Source organism: Balearica regulorum, chromosome 9, assembly GCF_011004875.1.
Source record: "Balearica regulorum gibbericeps isolate bBalReg1 chromosome 9, bBalReg1.pri, whole genome shotgun sequence".
NCBI lineage: Eukaryota > Metazoa > Chordata > Aves > Gruiformes > Gruidae > Balearica > Balearica regulorum.
Window position 1 is genome coordinate 24,600,228 of NC_046192.1, and position 15,326 is coordinate 24,615,553.

Here is a 15,326-nt window from a genome sequence, read left to right on the forward strand (position 1 = left end):
TATTATAGCACTTAAGCATGTTCCTGTGACCTGCAATATTCCATATTTTCATCCTAAATGCTTTATTTTGCATATTGTGTTGGTGCTTATGGCACATCGAAGTATACTTCTGGTCAGAACACTTGGCACCTCAGAAGATTGGTCTCCATCTGATGAGCCTATAAGACCCTGATTCTGACAGCATAAACATTGCTAACCTTTACCATCAGGTATAAAAGTAGGCCTACCTGTAAATGTATTCAGGATCTGAGTATTAAAAAAATCCAGCAAGATTTTAACTTGACAGGAATACAAGAAGTGCCACTGCAGATGAGATCAGTAGGTCCAATTAGTCTAGCGTGCTGCTCCAGTATTATTGTTGCTAAAAAGCCTTACAGATGAAAACTACAGCGCAACTTACAAAAGATCCTCTCACTGAGCACGTGCCTTATACGCCAAAGTTTCTAATCCACAGAATATATAGCATGCCTTTATTCAATGTAGCAGAGAGAGTTTTGATTGCTCTGAATAATTTTATTTTTTTTTTAATCCTACCAATCTCATGACCTCAAGGAATACCCAGCAAAGATCTCTGTGGTTAAGTTTTCCATGAGAGATGTACTTTCTATTTTGGTTTCAATTTGTTGCCTTTCACTTCATTGAATATCTTTGTCCTCGGATGGTGAAAAGAGCAATTCCATATCCCAATTTACTTTGTCTACTCCTTTTTTATATTGCTACTATCACATCCCTCTCATTCATCTCTCCTGGAATTGATTGAATCTATTTTCATATGGAAGCATAATGTTGTCATTGAGTGTTCAGGCATTCTCCTCTCTGCTCTGTTTTATGATTGTCAAATCACTGACTGCAATACTTCAATATCATACACATCTTATTATTATACATCTTTCCTTTATGGCTTTCACTGTGGATAAGGTGAGGTTTACCTGAGTATCTACTATCATGTCATTTTTCTCCAGTAATTTCTTTGAATCTGGATTTTCATAGCAACCAGCATGATTTGATTCTTAGCATCTCAGAAAAGTCCCATGGAGATTTGGTATCAAAGTTGAAGCTTTCTGCAGGACCCTAGCCTAGATATCCATTAATGTGTGGGAGTAATCTGAGGCTTACTTCTAATGTACACGACTCTGTTAGCATCACATTTCATTTGTCATTACACTCCATATGCTTGCAAACTCCTACTCATAGCTGCCAACTGGTTGCTCTGCAAGTCTCATTTTAAAAAAAGCATGCAGGTTTATTGGCTTTTCTAGCTTAGGTTGTCCCCGAGAAACTATACCTACCGCAGTCAAGACTTTGAAGAACTATTTACTGGACTGGTGCTCTTCTAGCTAGTTCATATTGTGAAAGTAAGTGATTAAGATTACTTTACTGCTTACTGAAATGCAGGTCACCTTGAGGTTAAAAAGCAGTTGCCATTTCAGGCATTATACAACAGTAAGAAGTATTATAATCATTTGAAAGGGAAGGAGAACTTTAGTATTGAAATTAGTTCAAGGGTAAGTCCTAAGCGGTATCAAAATACTCAAGTATCAAGTTTACGTGATGGGTAAGTTATAAAATCCCAAATACCAGTAGTTGTTTCAAGATTGTTTTGAACACCTGATGGAATCAGAGATGCAAATAAAACCTGTCAAAGTCTTTTTCTGGGAGTCAGAATACATGCAACTAGACAGCCAAATGGGAATGTCCTCCTACTCACCTGTGTTAATTGACAAAGAACTTAATTTCTGCAAGAAAATAACATTTAAAATGTGCATCCAGATTAATATTTGCTCTTTGGTTGCTCACAATCCAGACATCCTGGAAGGTAAAGCTGACTTGTCTATTTCCATTTTTCAGATTGAGTGCAAAAAGCAAAAGATTCTAAATATTGAAAAATAAGTCTGTAATCCTGCAATTTGATTTATATCCACTAAGCCCACATAGAATTTCACTGAACTCAACAATCTGTGCCTGGATCTGATTACAGGATTAGGGCTGTTGTTGAAATTGCAGAAGGCTTCCCTTGACAATAATCCAAAGGCAAGAGCAACAGGAGAGGGGGAAGAGGAGTATTTTTAAACGCAACAGAATTTCTGAAAAATCTCCTTAGATTTTCTTTTATGATTTGTATCTCCCTAAATTAAAAGTGTCCAGACAAACATTCTATTCAAATATCTGCATTTAAGGTTTCATGAAGTGCCAAATTTTCCAGAGGGCTGACACATGTAGACTTCTGCCTTCAACTTCCCTGTTACCTGACATACTATTCAGGTATTTGCAAAAGCAAGCTTTCAACATTTTTCTACATGATTTTTTTCCCCTTCTTCCTCCCTCCTCATTTTACATTGTGAAAATTATAAATAGGAAACGTATTCTGTATTTTAATTACTTAAATTTTAATCGCCGTACCATCAACAGCAGGGTTTTCATTAAAGATATTACTTAAAAAACGTTTTCCTATTCTTAATTTACGAATGACATTTTCATCACCTGGTGGCACATGTGCACATGTTCTTTTCAGTGAAAAGTAAGAATGTTACAGTAAGACTCATGAATTCTCTCTACAGACTGCTCTACATTACTTCATAAACAAGTTTATCTTTAAATGGCAGGAGTTAATTCAGTCATGCAAAACATGGTATTTTTATTTCATAAAGTACAATTGTCAACAATATAAAACTTTAAACAAGTCATTAGTCACATGGATTAAAACACAAGCAAGTTCCAACCTTTCTGCTAACCTCTCAACCTCAGAATTAGTCCCTGATATATAGGTGAATTTTACATGAAATGAAATAAGAGACAAGCACTGCCTGCACAGTTCAGTCTCCCCTGTGCATTTTCCATTCTCCTTTGTACTTTTCCTCAAGTACTTCCTCAAGATCAGAAATTATTGGAAAGATTATTTTCCTTTAGGGTGGCAGAGAAATTGAAGGTGGTTTTCTTCAGAAAAATTATTTTTTTAAGAAGAGTTTTTCATTTATTCGAATTCTTTTCACATTAGATAACTCCAGCTTTCCCCACAATTTCACTGGAAGAGTGAAAGCAGCAAAACAGTGGAATAAGCTACATGATATAGTATAAACAATATTTCAAACTTAACAAAAGTGAAAAGGATATGAAAATTGCGAGCATTTCTGCTGAAATTTTAGAGGAAGGTTCACATTTATTACCACTATTTTTGAAGAAGCCACACAGGTGTGACTGCTTCCAGAGACAGACAATTAAGAACAGGTATTTCCCATCAGCTAAGGATCTATCTGGCTGATTAGACAGTAACCCACAGAGCAGAAACACATACAGAGAGCAGTATGGAAGCATAAATTACAAGAACAATGACAGAAATCTCACACTGGCACATGCTTCTAGATAGAGAACAACTGGGTTTGCCAAAATTCAGGTCTAGACAGACCATGCTGAACACACTGCTTTCATGGCTAGTTTTGTTATGCAAAAAATGAAAACAACTTCCCAGGCAAAGACGACTCAACTATCTTTTGTGCCAATTCAATACCTTTTAGGAGGTAATAAAAGCACAAATATCTCGTTTCCACCTGAATTTCTAAATGTATTGGATATTTCAACTTCTGAAAATAAAGTGTGACAACATATTGAAATAGGCAAGCAGCATATGTGACTAAATTGCTTTTATCTCAGAAGTCTTTCTTTCCTGAGCTGCTTCTATACAGCAGGTATTTGGGGAGATGACTAATTGTACAACAGCTTAATGCTCTTAATGCTATGAGCAAATGCATTTCGCACAAGGGGCTATTTGCCATCAAGGCACTGAAGCCATATATTGCTCCAACGTGGATCTGCCTCTTGCATAGTGTTACGCTTTCTCTACAGTTCTAATGAAATCCAATTCTGAAATATTCGGAGTGAACTTTCTCAGGTCAAAAATCTGCCATCTCTCACACATACGCTGTACCAACTGCCCCAACTACTTCTACAGCGAGAACACTCTTAAATTATACAAAAATCTCAAAGGATCAGAAAAATTGCTAGCAGGTTTGTGTTTTCCCCTCCGTAAAACCACTTTGAAGAGCTTGTTGGTTATCTTTAGGTAATATTAGTACTTCCTCATACACCTTGAGAGACAACACAAGAACCTCTTACCAGACATCGCAGTAAGGTCAGCACTACTACTGAACAGTTCTGTAATTCCGAGACCTCTCCAGACATCTTTCAGATCAACTTCCTGTTCTACTGTGAACCTGGAGAATGTAATAGAAAATTACAAAAAGCCCAGAATGTAAGAAGTACTTACTGTTATTAGAAAGTTAAAATTTCTAGGTAATGACAATCAAAACACTGAGGTAAATAACGTACAGTAGATTTGGCACTGGCAGTATAGCATAGCGACACCTTCTACAAAAATGCTTGCAAATTGGTTTACTTTCACAGGTAGATTTCTTTTTCTAATGCAGAAGCGATCAAAAATATGCTAATGGAATGAACGTACAGTCCCTGACCATAAAACCTCAGTGCAAAATGATGCAGTAGCTAACGTAAATGCTTGCTTTTTATAAAAAAAATTTACTATAAAAACCTGAATTTAATTGTACACATACTAGACTAGAATATCAAATAAGGTAAAGGACAGCACAAACTTTATAGACAGCTGTTGGCCAAGAAGGAGTAAGAAAGTAAGGAAGATACTCCAGTTTTATTTAGACAGTGGAAGCAAAGACCAGCAGTTATGAACATGAATATAAAGCACTTCTGACTCAGCTTCTAATTACTCTGGCGGCAAAATTTTAATTGGGTTTTGATTGTGAGTAAAGAACAGGGAAAACAAATAGTTGTTAGCGCAAATGCACATGTGAGTACAACCTGGCAGGATTTCAGGGTTAGCTTGTAAAGCCATGTTCTGGACTATGTCACTATGCTGGAACGACAAACTGAGATTAATCCTGAGGGCAAGATTTTGGGTAAAAGCTTGTTCCATTTACAAAGACTTCTTTTCAAACATTTTAAATGTTATGCCTGGTGTCAGTAAGACAAAAAATGACTCAAGTCCTTTATGTATGGCCAAAACCAGACTGGACAGCTGGAGAAACAAAGAAATATCACAGAATAATAAGAAGAATGGCAGTCCCAATCAGAAAATACCAGAATTCTACAAACACAAGAGACTAATTATAAATGTTTGTTATGGTTGAGTTACGGGTTTTCTGTAGAACGACCAAACAAATTATTAGCGATTTAAATTATGCTGACAGTGACTGGTTATAACTCTACAACACAAAATATATAGTCCATATGGTGATGTTACAGTTTCTCCAGCAAGCCATTCAGTCAGAAACAACTCTGCAATTACACTGCAGTCCTTAGGTAAAGGGTCTTACTGGTACCAGAACCAAATAAAATAAAACGTGCTTCTGCGCAATTTCTTGTGATGATCTTTTTCAGGACTAAACTTCCTCAGCTACCTGGAGGAACATGTTCTTTTCAGCAGAAAGTACAGGCCAGAACGCTGAGCAGAGAACAGCTGATGAAGAGCTCAGATGTACAATACCTTGGCACATACAAGCCTTTGCAGCTTGAAAGAGAATATTCTGGATACCAAAAGACAACTGGATAAGAGTCAAGTGGATCTTCCTCACATTTACACAGAATGAGAAAAATCCAATACACAATCTACATTCATAATGAATGTAGAGACACCATTAGAAGCCAAAAATCTATGATGGAATAGATATAAGTCATTACCCAAAGAAGAATTTTATGCAAGTTTAAGTAGGATCTGGAGGTAGTTCAGGATCGATAAATCACTGGTGGCACCACAAGCCCAGATGAATTCCAGGATACGCCTGGAATTAAAACACAAGAACTGATTCTTCTGATATTGTTGTTTTGGCACTTCTCGAAAGAATCAGAAGAGATCAACAAAGATTTGTGTACTAGAGGAAGCTTATGGCATTCTGGCATATTCTGCATCAGTCAGTGTGGCAGCATTATAAAAAAAAGAAAAAAGATGACATTATCTTAATGAATGAGATGCAGGTAGACAGAAGAAATGACCTGAAAACAGCCAGTCAGATTGCAGGAAATGGAGCTGTGTCCTGTTAGCTTTCTTCTAAGAGGAATCATCACTCACGTTCCTCTTCGAAAGCTGTGGACACTGACGCTGGTCAAAAACTACAGGCAGGGAGCTCACAAGAACTTCTGCACAATTTTAGCTTTAATCTATGTGACAAATCTGCAAGTTGCTCATTCATTCAAATTTCCCACTGGCTTACAGGCTCCAAAAAAGAGACTAGTTTTACTCTCACTACACACTTGTAATGTAAGTCCAGACCATTTTAGAGACTTCAGTAAAAACCTAGGAAAGATTAATTAAGACTTGATTCCTGATGCCAGAGTTAAATGGAGTTAAACAGTAGAGGTCGTGTCTGTGCACACTGAAGAAATCCAGAAATATTTCTTTCTATATTAAAACTATTTTTTGAACAACATGTCCAACCTACCTTACCAACATGCAGAAAAGGCAAATTAATGTTAAAATCCATTTTGTAAAAATTTCAGAATCGTGTTTTGGCTTTTATTTCACCACAATTAGTATTAGAATGTATCAAGCTTTCAAGATAATTTAGCTATTAAGTAGCAATGTCAAACTAGTAAAGAATATCAGGATAGGACACTAACAAGAAAAGTCTGCATGAAAAGCAAAATTTGAGTTCACAGATAGAAATAACTGCAAAAAAAGCATTTTTTCCAACTGCAGAGAATCACTAGAAGATATAAATAGGAATTAGTTGGGTTTAAGTCTCTTGACCACTGGACAGAAAACACACTTATCTGCTAAGTGATGAATTGTGATCCAGAAAGTGAGCATCACAAAAGATGCTTTTGCATACTAATCACAAAAGAGGTTTGGGAGATGTTTTTGAAACCAAACAAGCCCAATCAAAACAGTAAAGCCCCAGCTGAATATGCATCTGAAAAAAGAAAACGCAAACAAGTTGATTGGTTATTTTGCTAAAGAATACCTACATGAACAATAGTAGCAGTCACTTAATCACTAGAGAGAGACTATCCCCTGACTGAAACCTCTGGAAAGGCAAATGCTGAACAGGTGGATGAGTGAAGGTCTCGACATTATCTATACGAGTGAGTTTCTGCTTTTTATGACAAAGTAGACCAAAAATATCACATCAGCTGTATAAATACCATTCTATCCCTTTATGAAAATAAAACTAATTATTTCCCTTCTCCCCTTTCAGTTTTGTCATCTGGTAAAAACCCACTCTGAACTGCTATTCACAATAGCACCTCCCTTCCTTTCTCACATGCTCTGAAGAACAGCAAGAGTTACAGATAAGCTATTATTAATGATATTTCAAATATTTTAGCTGATATCAAAATTAGCCTCTTTTGAAAAATAACAGGCCTGCTTTACAATTTGAAATATAACTTCAGGCTATGCAAACCTACATAAACATATGGTAGGAGTTATCCTCCAGTCATATTTGGATGTCTTTGTGTTCCTTATAGACAGCAATGAAGGTATTCAAAATCAAAGCTGACAGTCTAGAACACAGAAGAGACATTCAATCTCATTTCCCAGGCCAGGCATTTACTGTACCTCCAGACTTTAGAAATGCCGAGCTACACGACACTAGTCATGACACATGGTTATTTGCAGTGTTTGTCTCATATAATAAACCAGATGGTCATATTTTTTCCCCCACAATCTTTTAGGTGCTTCTGATGCTAAAAATACTATTGAAAATCGATTTCAATGGTTCAGTATCAGAAGTCATGGAATAGTTGCAACCGGGAGCATTAAAAACCACAAAGGGAAGTCTGAGAAACCTCAAGACACTGAAGAAAAGATAAGGTATTTTGAATCAAGAGGAGAGCTTCTGTGCTTAAGCAATTCTAGAAGGTTCACCACCACACGTGTTCATGGATATAAGCTTCTACAGACCTCCTTAGAAAGCACTGAGCTGAATGATATTAATAAGGGATAGGGACTCTGCCTATCAGCTGTTAGCCAAAGTCAAGGAGAAGTGAAGACGGGAGTTAGCTCTATAATTATTTTTTACAATGTTCATTTGTAAAGTCTCTCCACTTCCTACATGTAAAATGTAGACCAAATAGCTCAACAAAAAGACTTCCCTTTATTTCCATCATCTTTGGATCTCTCCCACATGAAATGAAGAACAGAATGAGACGCTTCGGAAGTAGAATTAGACTGAGAAACTAACAGTTTTCTGGGAGTTTAGCAGAGAATGATGGTATTTTCATGAAATTTAACACTTACACAAGCATTAGATTAAAATGACACATAACTAAGGAGACTGTTGATGACATAAATGTATCTGAACCTTTAGGTTTTGCATAGAGCACTAACTTTAACATAGCATATCAGGCCATCTTTCTGCTATTTTACAGACTTTCAAAAGAGAAGAAAAGATGGCTTCATCTTGTATGGTACTGTGCAACCCTTCTGAAATGCTGATTTTTTTTGTGAAGTCCTTAGGCACTCAGCTTCCACAGAATCACGGAGGATTAGGGTACACTTTCTAGTTATACAACAGAAGTTAACTAGAGTCTAGTGTGACTCATTCCAAAGGCTATAATTGCAAAAATTACTAAGAGTTCTGAATGAGCAAAAGCAAGAAATTCCACATTTTCAGATTGGGTTGAATGCATTGCATTCTGCAGAACAAAAAGCAAACAAAGGAATGGCTCCACTGCTTGAAATCAACAGTATTCTTGGTTGGAGGAAAGGCCCCCCGGATCTGAATCACTATTTTAACCTAGCAAGCAGCCTACAACACAAAGCTGCCAGCTGATATCAATTCCAACATTTCAGTTGGAATTTCAGCTACATCATCCTGAGGTGCTAGAACTAACCTGCATGATTTAATAGCCTATAAATGAACAAGTAAGCAACAACAACAAAAAAAAATCCCACTAACAGCAAAACCAAACAAAAAACCCCACACAGCTGCTCTGAGCAGGTGAAGCAAGGGAGGTTATGGTTCTTTCTCTGGCAAGGTCCTTCCATCCAGGGCTGCAGAAGTTGGCTGTGTATTTCAGTGGGACAGTTTTATGCCTCTTCCATGACTGTATCTCAAGAACAATCAGCACTGGCCTATTCCTCATGAAAAGGGGACTCAAGAGAGCATGTTAAAAAAAAAAAAGAGAGAATGTCTGGGTTTTTTTTTTTTTTTTTAGGGTTGGTTTTTTTAGGGGGAAATGGGGGTTGAGAGAGAACAACCTTCAGTTAAAAAACCCCACTTATTTCAATCAGTCTAAGGCTTTTTTAGGATATTTTAAATGTACAAAAAAGCAAGAAGGTCATTATATAGAGCTGGGCATACTGAAACAATCCTTAAGAGGAGATCTGTAGACTGTAGCACTGTTATTAGGTACTAGTTCCTCCTCTGCTCTTCAAATAATTTATGTTAGAGACAGCTTTGTAAATTAGATTCATGGTCTGTTTCACTCCTATGCAAAAAGTGGATTAAAATGTTGATCACTTTAGTCTGGGTTAAACTGGAAACAATGATTTGAAAATGAAAATGAGAAAGCATAATTTAACAATTCTGTACAAATCTCTCCTTTGCTATTAAGTGGAATAATACACAATCTCATTTGCATACAGATAATGCAGACAGAAATTGGAAAGTTGTGATTAACTCTGCTTTGGCTAGTCATTCAGGTCCTAGTACAAATGTGTAAGTTTAAAAAATGTTCACTTTACAATTGGATAGCATCTTTCAGGATATAAAAATTTAATTTTTTCCACTGCTGCTTTCAATTTCTCAGTGGACAGAGCCTGCAGGCCACATTTCATAACATGCCTTTCTGAGTCAGAGCATAAAATATTTATGAAGTGTTTATTTAGAACATTGATAAAATCCTGCAGATCACCTCTGAATCCCTAATGGAAATCCAACACCTTTGGGAGCATGCAATTAATCTTTGGAATTTTTGTACGGAAACGGCAGGATTACCATATGGAATTTCAAGCTCATGATAGTGATCTTTTAAAATCTGAAAATACTGAAGGTAATCAGCACCTGGTTGTACCTGTTTGGCCTTTGTATAGCCTTAATTCACAAATGTTTACCAAGCATTTTGAGGTTCTCGGATAAGAGTGACAGGCATGACGACTAGCCTGAGGATGGAATAAATAAGGACATTACATGACCAAACAAAACCTAAGCCTCAAACTCATGTCTGAGAACTTGACTACAGAGAATCCTGGAGTCTCTGCTTTTGGTTAAAAGTAAACGAAACCCCAAACTACCTCTAAAAACATAATTCAATCCATAAACATAATTAATACGTTTTCAATGACATTCACGCATTTAACTTTCGATACCTAAGCTTCTTAAGTACATAGCTAGTTTTCACAGATTCCCTACGCAATCAATGGAGGGAGACTTCTGTTGTGGATCTCGCACTCCAGAAATTCTTTGAGAGAAGATCTCCCACTTCAGCACCTGATACACAGGCTGTGAAATGCTCCAGTTAAGCTTTCCTTTTATAAGAGATGGAAGAATACTCATAATTTAGTTCTTATTAACACCTAGGTAAGGTTTGTCTAAGCATGCAGGAGAAATTGCCTAGGATAAATGCCCCTCCCCTGCATCTTAGTAAACTGTTAATACTAAGACTCCTCGGACCTGAAGCTCCAAGAGACAAAACAAACAAAGAAAATCACAGGAACAGTGTACAGTAGGTTCAGTTTGCCTGCAATGCAGCTCTTTGCTGCTCTCCCTGCTCCTTCAAAGGAAATGCTACTTAAAAAAGAAAGGAACTCTTACTATGAGGCAGAGAAAAACAGTCCCAAAATGCTGCTCTTCCCTCACCACTCTAACTCCAAGCGTAACAGCTTTAAAGATAAGTGGAATTCCATCTCGAGTTGGAATCGGGGCATGCTGACAGCACCAGTCCGGATCAACCTAATTTATCCTGGCTAGCCTTGTTTTATTGTGCTCAGCTGTAGTTAGCTTCTTGAAAGCAGTCTTTGCTTTGGAAAGGAAACTGATGAAATTCAGGCATTCTTGCCCTGCTCTTTACACATGAAATAAACTCAAATCTCTGTCACCTGAAACCAAAGAACTACTTTAATGATTAAAAAGATTCACTATAGTTTCTTTTTTCTGCTGTCATGTATCCACTGCACAGCGTCAAATGTAGAATAAGAAGTGATCCACATCAAATTTGTGGCATATTATTATATAAACACTTAAATGAAATCACTATGAATCACTTGAAAGGCATCATGATCCAACTATGCATTATTAGTCAGATTTAGTAGTAAATAACTCTATTACTAAGTCAATTTTAGAGCAAGTATGAAAAATATTTTAAGGTGGATGAAATAAAATTCTAGGAAAGATAACTAAGTGGTATTTGCGAGCAAATATGCCACTGAGCACACACAACTTATGTCTACAAATGAACTGAAGTTTTATCCTTTCTAGTAGTAAGGTCTTGTTATTCTTTTGCTCCTCTAAGGAAAAAGAAACCAGCACTTACTACAACTAAGAAAAAAGACAAAAATTGACTGGAATTACCTCTTAACACTCCGCCATTTCTATCTACACAGACACACACCATTACAACTATTTAAATTGGCAGCACATACAAATCTAATTAGGACCTAAATGAAACATTTTAGCTTTTGTTAATTCAGACTTGCAATATTTCTATGGCTCCTGTCTAAATGGAACTTATCCATAATGAGTTCTGCAATACTCTCAACATCATTCAGGGGAGATGTATTCCTGATGATAAAATTCTCCTTTCTGGAGCTTCCGTATGAAAGGGATGCAAATGCTGCTCATCTGCTGCTCAACCACCATTCTGCACTACATGGCCCTTGGGCTTTCTTGTCAAAGCAACCTTCACATAGGTGCTATATAACTGCACACTTGATCAAGATGTTCGAGTGTTACCTACTCTGCTACTCTGATCAATTTGAATGCAATCTTTCCCCTTCTATTGACATGGGAGTATATTCTCACCTTGGTAAATAGACTTCCACTTTCTGCTTCTTTACAGAATTAGCCCATTCATTAATTAACGAGGCTTTGACCAGTGGTTCCAGTGTGACCAGTGGAACTTCCTGTCTGGAAAGAACGATCATCATACTAATTTCATCTCCCTCATATGGTATTTCCAGAACTTGATAGATACCACCTGCTTCATTGGAGCCATCACTGAACTCTCCTACAAAAGAAAAACAACAACAAAAAAGCTATTAGAAGTATTTTGTTTTATTTTTACTGGAGAGAGGGGAAAAATGTAAGATTAATACTAGGCAGTATTTACTAGATACCAGAGATAAAAATGACCGTATTTATTCTATTCTGTATAAAATTTATATTGGTTTCCTCATCGCAGGATTTGAGGATTACATGTGCTTTCTTAAAGAAAACAAGCTTATGCAATCACAGAGTTTGTAGATAACCATACGTCTGAACCTAACTTCCCCTGGTTAGACAGAGAGAAGTCTAAAAGTTGTTAAGGCTGCCAAGACTTTCATGGAAATGGGCAGAGGGTTTAATTCAGGAGAGGTAATTTGTCAGTGATGAGACTGAAATACTACCAATGCTAGACACTGTAGAACCCACTTGGAGTTACAACAGTAACAAGCAAATATTGTTCATTTTAATATTTAGCATAGCACAAGAAAAAATATTTTAGTGAGAAGCAGGACTAGTTCAATAATCGTAAAGAAGTTATATCTAACGGATAAACATTCTGAAATGCACCATGTAGCACCAAACACATACCTAAAAAAGTAATCAAGAAAGAGGTCATTTTAAGTGTTGCTATCTTGTTATAATACATAAGCACACACATTACAAAAATACATCAGAGTCCCTTCACTGGGCAAACACCACATTAAAAATTCTAGGTGAAAGAACAGACAACAATATAAATGAGTATTATACTACAACAAACCTATTAATGGAAGACTTATTAGCTTTAAATTGCTAAAAGCTCCAACTCACCATAGTAAAACTCTCCCTGCTGGTACATCATTGGAATCTGCACTTCACTTTCATCATCTTTAGTGAAAGAAAAAGTTCTTGTATTTTCAGGTCTGAATTGTGATTTCCAGTTGCCTTTAAAGTAGATTGCGTTGATGAGAGCCAAATGAGTTAGAGCACCAAAATCTCTTGAAGACACAAAATCTTTGATCATATCTAAGAAGAAAGCCAACTGTCAGTCTGTATGTCAAGCTGAGCATTAAATCAAAACTTAAAACAGTTTGAAAAATGCAAGAAAATAAAAAGCTGTGCTAACATGTAATTTCCAATTCAGATGTTCCATTATATCTCAAATTAAACTGCCAGTGTTTTGTAAACCTAAATCACAGTGTAGGTGTGGAAACCCTTCCATCGAGTACATGTTAGTCAACTGTTTCTTGATCACTACTTAAATATACCCCACAATGAAACCAAGTAGAAAAGGGGTCACATAAGGAATGTTTACAGTGGTGCTGCGATACAGTTCAGCACTATCCTCTTAAGGTGAGAACTTCTACAAACTTTGGCTCCAATCCAACGCAGCACTTAAATGGGTGATTAATGTGAAGTGTTTAAGTATACCCATTGGAACTTCACCTGGGCCAATTTTGAAGGAAGCATTCCATTTCTAATCAAGTAGTGTCCAACAGATTTCAAAGTACAGACTAATCATAAAAAAAGATCTATAAATTCCTACCATTTGTTCCATTGACATTCTCTCTTGAAAAGCAAAAGAGAAAAAAAATATCTAGCATCTGCTCTATTCATGGAAGGTATGTCAGCTGAGCACAGCAGCTGCTTTGCTCCTACTCCTCAATAAGTCATTTACATCAGAAAACAGTCTGTTACCTGCTTTAGCTCATCTTAAATGGCTTGCTTTTTGGCAAAATAATTTTGAATTTGTTAAATTTGGTGCACTGACCAGATTTGTCCCTATTTTTGAAGAATTACAGCCTACTTTGGGTAGCTTTCTTGCTCATTTCTATTTTTAACTGACATTGCAATGCCAGGTGTTAAAATAGACTGAGGAATGTGTTTGATTATTACTTCTTAATCCATGGTTTAAAATACAGATTAATTCTGCTTTCTGGAGCATATGACATGGACTAACTGCTGTGAAATTTGTGTATCATAGGGTAGTATTTCTTCTGGGTTGCTGTTTGTACTTCATTTTATCTAGGACATTCTTAGAAATGAGATGTGACCCATACTGCCATACTCACTCACTCTGGTTGGAAAACAAAAAAAAAAAAAAAAAGGAAAAATTAAGAAGGAATACACTTCCAGTTTTTCCATTTCTATTTTGTACATCACATTCCCTCTTTTTCAGCCACATCATGTTAATACACTAATATATGTTAAGAATTTTTCTGGCTAGAGAAACCTTTGACAGTTATGTTTTCTGCTCCAAGCCTCCCATCATGCTTAACATGCTAGAATTGGAAACCTGCCTGTCTTGTACCCCTGTCCTAATGAGAAAATAAGCCTCTTCCATCTGAGCTGGCAGACAGGAGAGAATGAGATCGAGTGGTCAGAGACTAGGCTGAGGGACTGTTACTATCGCAACCTAATGCTAAGAGACCCAGAGCTGCCTGCCTTAGCTCTGCACAGCTCCTTCCAGGGAAATGGTTACGAGCTCAGTCAGCACATGAGGCAGGTATTAAGGAGGAGAACTTGCTGTTCTAAAAGAAAGAAAATTTTAGTTTTCCTTCAGACAGACACCATGTTTCTCTGAAAACACTCTGCAGTCTGCTGCATCACTTACATTCCCTCTGTTTCTGTAGCTTGAGATAAAGGGCAGAATTCATTATGAATATAATAGCTGCCATTTTCCCTTGGAAAAAGCAGATCACTTCCAAAATAGAATAAAAGTATTAGATGAGGTGTTTTTCCACTTTGGTGCCATACACTTCCATAAAGCGTTATGGATTCTTAAATGCTCAGACTACATACTGATATGTTAATTCCTTACAGGAGATTCTGATACCTTCAAATTTAGAATGGTACAACTGATGTTAAAGCTAAGCCCCTGTTGAATTACTCTCAAAGCATCAATCTCCAGAGCGTGCTAGATGAACTAGAATGAGATTACATTTTGATGCCTTCAGTGGGGGACTAACTTCACTCCCGTATCTTGAGACTCTGCATATATTCAGAAAGCGGCACATCTTTGGGATTCCACAAGCAAAACAAGCACTACATCATGCAGATCTCAATATGCATATTTACATCAGTAATTTTGTGCTTACTCTCCTGCTGCAAATTTTTGTTGTGAAACTGTTGACAGTCTTCCTAAAACCAACTACACTCTCAACATGCTATCTAGTT

At 36.8% G+C, this 15,326-nt stretch overlaps 1 protein-coding gene across 3 annotated transcripts in view; it reads right to left on the reverse strand.

The window, feature by feature from the left end:
- Positions 1-15,326, reverse strand: part of LOC104643073 (neuroserpin) — a 50,565-nt gene that overhangs the window by 5,946 nt on the left and 29,293 nt on the right. For all 3 annotated transcript variants that reach the window (XM_075761614.1, XM_075761612.1, XM_075761613.1), the window contains 3 exons: positions 12,981-13,175; positions 11,988-12,192; positions 4,111-4,208 (listed from right to left, as the gene is read on the reverse strand). In XM_075761614.1, coding sequence (XP_075617729.1) covers positions 4,111-4,208; positions 11,988-12,192; positions 12,981-13,175 — 498 coding nt within the window. The remainder of the gene's footprint in view (positions 1-4,110; positions 4,209-11,987; positions 12,193-12,980; positions 13,176-15,326) is intronic.